The sequence below is a fragment of the Athene cunicularia genome, assembly GCF_003259725.1.
Source record: "Athene cunicularia isolate RWA chromosome 11 unlocalized genomic scaffold, athCun1 chr11_part2, whole genome shotgun sequence".
In the NCBI taxonomy this organism is placed as follows: Eukaryota; Metazoa; Chordata; class Aves; order Strigiformes; family Strigidae; genus Athene; species Athene cunicularia.
The window spans coordinates 1,256,174-1,262,130 of NW_020799114.1; the positions used below are offsets into that span (position 1 = coordinate 1,256,174).

At 61.7% G+C, this 5,957-nt stretch overlaps 1 protein-coding gene across 1 annotated transcript; it reads right to left on the minus strand.

The window, feature by feature from the left end:
- Positions 1-4,793, minus strand: GAS8 (growth arrest specific 8; the record flags this gene model as incomplete). Its single annotated transcript, XM_026857018.1, has 9 exons — positions 4,410-4,793; positions 4,045-4,251; positions 3,680-3,734; positions 2,847-3,052; positions 2,474-2,641; positions 2,074-2,160; positions 1,093-1,302; positions 176-241; positions 1-39 (listed from the first exon to the last, which is right to left on the minus strand). Coding segments are annotated over exons 1-9 (1,077 nt in total), but the record flags the coding sequence as incomplete, so codon positions are not given.
- Positions 4,794-5,957: the final 1,164 nt, after the last annotated feature.

Below are 5,957 nucleotides of genomic sequence, written 5' to 3' on the forward strand. Positions count from 1 at the left end.
CAGTTTTGCCTCAAACGTCCGCAGCATGTCGTTGTGCGCCTGCAGGAGAAGCGTCCCAGGGTCACCCCAAAGCCCAGAGGCTCCTCGCGCCCCCCTGGGTGGGAAGGGGACACCCCAACACGCCCGTCCTGAGCTGGGCGACGCGGGGAAGCGGCAGTCTGGGCTTTTCCCTCACCTTGCAGACTCGGGCCAGCTGGAGCTGCAGGTCCTTGATGGCTTCGTTCTTGGAATTGAGCAGGTCCTGCGGAGGGAGAGACGGCGCCTCAGCGGCACAGCGCACGGAGGAGCCGGCCCCGGGTTCAAGCGGAGGCAGCTGGCGGCAGGGCCTGGCCGCCACGCTGTCCCCATTTTGGAGCCAGCCCGTCCCCAGGCAGAGGCGAGGGACAGGGACGTCCCGGGGACGGCAGCGAGCCCTGCCATTGCCGCCCGCCCCCGCCGCAGCACCTGCTCTGGCCGCGCCGCCGCGGCACTGGCGCAATTACAGGGAGCAGCTCCCCGGGGCCCTCAGCCAGGCCGGGACCCGCAGCTGCCGGGAGCTCGACGCCCTCGCGCCTTCCCAGGAATGTGTTTTTCTTCCCGGGAATGCGTTTTCCTTCCCGTTACGGTGCCACCTGCTCCGAGGTGACACCGTCCAACGGCCCCAGGGCAGCCTGGAGAGGGGGGGGGCTGCGGCGGTATGAGGGGACCTGGAGGGGGGACTGGCTGGCGCGGGGACGTCCCCGGCGTCTCCACCCGACCGGCAGCAAGTGCTGCTTCTCTGGTTACGTCTGTGGCAGGACCCCCAGCCTCCAGGCTGAGGCTTTCCAGACATCTTTGGCGCGGCAGAGCCCCGGGGAGCCCGTCTGTGACTCCCCACGACACACCCCCAGCCCGGGGCCATTCTCCTCCAAACGGGCTCCGTCAGCGCCAAATTGCGGCACCCACGCGCTCCGCTCTCCAGGGAGAGCCGGAGGGCCCCTGCGGCCCTGGGAACATCGGGAACGAGCGACGCGGCAGCCACAGCCACGCCGGATGGGGACTCGGGGTCTGCCTTCACCCCAAAGCTGCCTCTGCCCCCCCACCCGTCCGGCGCCCCGCGGCAGCGCACGGTACCTCCAGCTTGTGCGAGACCAAGGAGAGGGCGCCCGGGTCGAGGTTGGAGGCTGCGAAGACCTCGCTGAGCTCTGCCTCCTTCTTCTCCAGGACGCCCAGGAGCCCTTTCAGCTTGCGCTCCAGGAGCAGGTTCTTGAAGCCCGTCTTCTGCTGCACCTCGTTAATGGCTTTGGTGAACTTTTGATAGAGCTCGTCTCGCTCCGCCTGCACCTGCACCCCAAAACAGTGCGTCGTCACGTCGCTCTGGGGACCCCCCGGCAGCAGGACGGGCATGATTTGAGACCTCAGAGAGGGCCCCGCGGCACACGGGGGGTCTCTCCCAGCCTCCTTGCAGCTGGCAGGAGTCCCTGGCTCGCAGCTAGTTAATAAGTGTCCTAATTAGGACACAGTCTCTCCTCCACAACCTATTTCTGAGCGCGCTGAATATGTCGCTGCCTTAATGATGGATTGTTAACGAGGCCTCAGATCAATGTTCATCTTCCCGGGGATTTCTACGAATTGCAAACAAGCCCTGCTCCTGCCTCAACAGATTTATCTGGGTTAGCTGCGGGCGGGGGAGAGGCTGAGCCCGGGAGAACTCAGTCAACAGGACTCATCCCGAGCCCCCCCATTTTTCCCCCAACATGGCAAAAGCAGGGAGCGACCCCCCGAACGCCGGCAGAGGCAGTGAGCTCTGGCTGGGGGTGGAGCCCCCCGGCCCTGCCCCGCAGCCGCCGGTGCCCCCCAGGAAGGGAAGGGACCACCGGAGCGTGAGCGATGGCTTAGCAAAGTCCAAGGCCAGGCTTGTCTGCTGACCGTGGGAGATGCCAAAGCTGGGAGCAGCTTTGCTGGAAGCAGCAGTTATGGCACAGCTCCGGATCAGAGCTTTGGAAAGCCCCCAGCTAAGCCCAGACTCTGCCAAGCCCCCCTGCGCAGTCCTCCGCGGAGGGGACAGGGTTTGGAGAGGGAAAGGGGGTGCCCAGCCCCACCTCCAGCTCTCACCTTACTGAATCTCTGCTCCAGCACTTCATGTTCCCACTGGAGATCCTTCAGTTCTTTCTGGGTGACTTTCAGACGCGCTTTTGTGTTCTGCGAGCAGGAAGGGACAGTTAAAGAGCGTGAGTCTCTCTGGGAGGCGTGGGGGACACGTTCTGGCAAGGGGGGAGAGCGACCAGCGAAGAGACACGGGTGAGAAAAGACAAACAGCACTCACCCAACCCCCCCACTCTGGATTCTCGCTGCCAGAGTCTCATCTGAGATCTTACGATCACACAGTGAAGCTGCAGACTCGAAGGATTTTGCTCAGCGGTTTGGCCAAGCCGAGCGGCAGAGGTTACCACCGAGTGACTCCCTCCAGGAAAGAGCCTGGGCGACTGGGGAAGGGGGAGCGCTGGCCACTCACCGTCAGGGCCTCCCTGTCCTTGTCGGCGTGGGTCAGCTTCTTCTGCAGCTCTGAGACCTGCTCCTGGGCCTGCTGCAGGGGCTCCTTCAGCTGCTTGTTCTGGAGCAGCACCTCCGCCTTCTCCTTTTCCAAGTGAGTTTCCCTCTTCTTCATTTCCTCCGTCTGCTCCTGTTCTTGGGAGGACGAGGAGCAACTCCTGGGGGCTGCTCAGATCCTCCCACACCCTCCAGACACCCCCTGGCTACCGGCCCAGCAAGACACATCGAGAGCTTTGCTGGTGTGACGGTACAACCCTCAGGAGACCAGCAGCATCCACACAGACACCCGGGAACCGGCTGGATTTGGGCGAGATCCTCACAGAACCAGGCAGTACCTTCAGCAAGTTGATGAGCGCCAGGTTTTTGAGGGTGATGTCGTTGTAGTAGTTCTTGATGTCGCTGAAGGCCTTCTCGTGGTTCCTCATCAGCTCATCGATCTGGCTGTTCTTCCTCTCCTCCACCTCGTGGATCTCGGTCTTCCTCCGCAAGTCAAGGTCGTCCCGCAGCGCTTTCATCTTCTTGGTGTACTTGGCCTCGATCTCTGGGGCAGAGCATGGGGGGCTGAGTCAGGACGTCGCGGGGGACCCCTCAGCCAGCGCCGGCCCGGCGCCTGCCACCGCGGCGCCGCTCGAGGACAAGACGCCCGTTAGTGGCGTCACCGCAGCTGCCACCAACACATGGAGCAGCGAGGCCGGGACCACGGGGAGCCCAGAAATAGCATCCTGGGACAGGGGGTGCAGAAACGCTCCGTCAGCCCCCGAGAAGGGGGAGGGGACCCCCAGGAGGATGCTAGAGCGAGGGCTCTGCAAGGGCTCCTCCAGCCAGCAGGCGCTGCGCCCCAGGATGGGGGAAAACGGGGGCAGAACTCGGGGAGGGGGCAAAAAAATGGGAGCAGAATTTGGTGTGGGTGTGTGTGGGGGGTGTGTGCAAAAAGTGGGGGCAGAATTCGGGGGGGGGGAAGAAACGGGGGCAGAACTCAACGGGAAAAACTGAGGCAGAGCTCAGGGAGAAAACAGACAGAACTGAGGGAAAACTGGCCACAATGAGGGAAAAAACGGGCCCCTTTCTGCTGGAGGCTCTGCTAAGGAGCCAGGCAGCGCAGCAGCGCCCAACGGAGCCTTCCCCGCGGCACACTGAGCTCACGCAGGGCCCGCACGAACATCCCAACCTTTCACTTGTCTCTCGAAGTCCTTGCGCAGCCGGGTGATCTCCTGCTCTTGTTCCTGTTCGGGAGCAGCTACGTGTCAGAGGCAGACAGCCCCATCCCGAGGGATTCCCTCCTGCTCCCTGGGAAAGGCTCCAATCCCACGTTATCTCGTGGCTTCTCCAGCTGCTCTCGCAGTGGGAGCTGCCTCAGCAAGTCCCCTCCTCCCCACTCCTGCACTGAATTTCAGGTGCCTCCAAGCCCTCAGTTACTGGTTCCTCTGCAGGGAATCCCCGTCCCAGCCCGCGTGGAGCTGGGGAAGCACCCGGCTCCCGCTCACACGCCGGGGCTGGGAGGGCTCAGCCACGCGTCCCCGGCCCGGCACGTACCAGGCGCGTGTTTTTCACCACCACCTCGCTGGCCAGCTCCTGCTCCTTCAGCTCCACTTTCAGGGAGCGCATCTCCTTCCGCAGATCCATCTCCTGGGCCCAGTGATCCTCCTCGGCCCTCTTCATGGAGAGGGTGCCCTCCGCCTTCAGCTCGGTGAGGTTTTCCTGGTGTTCGTACAACAAGTGCTTCACCTTCTGCTTGTAAACCTGAAGAGAAGCCACAGACGGGTGAGGGGCTTCAACAGGACCGAGACCTGCATCCTGCTCAGCTTCTCCTCCTCTTCCTCTCTCCTCCTCAGAGCTGTCTGAGGCTCTCCCGGAGCTCAGGGCACTCACACCACCCTCCCAGCCTTCTCCTCTCCCACCTTGATCTCCACTTGATGCCGCTCCTCCGCCTCCTCCATCTCCCGGTCCTTGTTCCGCAGCTCTGCCCTCTTCTCCTCCAGCTGCCGCCGGGTGATCTCCCAGAAGGTGTGAATCTTGTCACGCTCTAGCTGGAAATAGTTACGCTCTTCCCGCTCCCGGTCCAGCTCCTCCCGGAGACGCACGATGTGCTTCTCCAGCTGCAAAATCGAGAGGAAGAGTCAGGTAGGGGGAAGAGGAGGCCTCGGACAACCAACACAAGACACCCACGGGAAGCCGTGCCACAAACCTGGCAGGACACAGTGGCTGATACTGGGACAGAGAAGTGCAGGAGCTCTGACACTCCCTGGACCCGACAGAACCCTCAGCCTCTGGAACACAAGTAACAAAGCCTTGTCCTGCTGTAAGCAGCCCGGGCTCAGGTATTGTGTCCAGCAGCACCATTCTCAGGTGCTTAAATACTACTGAACTGTAGAATTGTTTAGGTTGGGAAAGACCCTTATGATCAGTGAGCCCAACTGTTACCCCAGCACTGCCACATCCACCACCACACCACATCCAAACGTCTTTTAAATACCGCAGGGATGGCGACTCAACCCCTTCCCTGGGCAGCTTGTTCCAGCGCTTGACAACCCTTTTGGTGAAGACTTTTTTCCCAATATCCAATCTAAACCTCCCCTGGCACAACCTGAGGCTGTTTCCTCTCATCATTTGTTACCTGGGAGAAGAGACCGACCCCCACTGGCTACACCCTCCTTTCAGGTAGTTGTAGAGAGAGAGAAGGTCTCTCCTGCATGCCCTTTTCTCCAGGTTAATCACCCCAAGTTCCCTCAGCTGCTCCTCACAGAAATCATGCTCCAGACCCTTCACCAGCTTTATCGTCCCTCTCTGGATGCACTCCAGCACCTCATCGTCTTTCTTGTGATACGGAGCCCAAAACTGAACCCAGCGTTCAATCAATTCAAACTATCCCTGCCCTATTCCTGCTGGCCACTCTACTTCTGATACAAGCCAGGATGCTCTTGGCCTTCTTGGCCACCTGGGCACACTGCTTGCACCGAGATGTTCAAGAACTGTATCCCAGGAGCAAGGTCCCCAGGCCAGGGCCATCTCCTCCTCGGTTTGTAGGGCACTTGGAAAACCAAGCGGGACTTGGGAGTGACCGAGGGGCAGCAGCTGCACCTTCCCCTCTGCCTGCCCTCCCCATGCCCCAGCAGCAACGGGACTGAGAGAGCAGCAGGCTGCTGCACTCACGGAGCTCCAGGCTGAGCCGTCAGCCGGCCGAGCAGGCTGCCGGGGTTACAGAGAAGACAGGGAGGGCACAAAGTTGGGGAGCAGAGAGCCCTGGACCAGCAGAAGGAGGGTGTGATGAGGGGGGCTGTGAGAAACACACATCCGCCCCGCCCCCCCACTCAGCTGGGTGTCTGGCAGCAAAATAAACTCCAGCTGCTTGTCTGTCACCCTCTGCCACCTGTTGTCCCCGGAGCCAGGCGCCGAGCAGGGGTCCCATGCGCTGTTCTTGCAAGTAGCCACGTCCTTCTGCCTGGGGG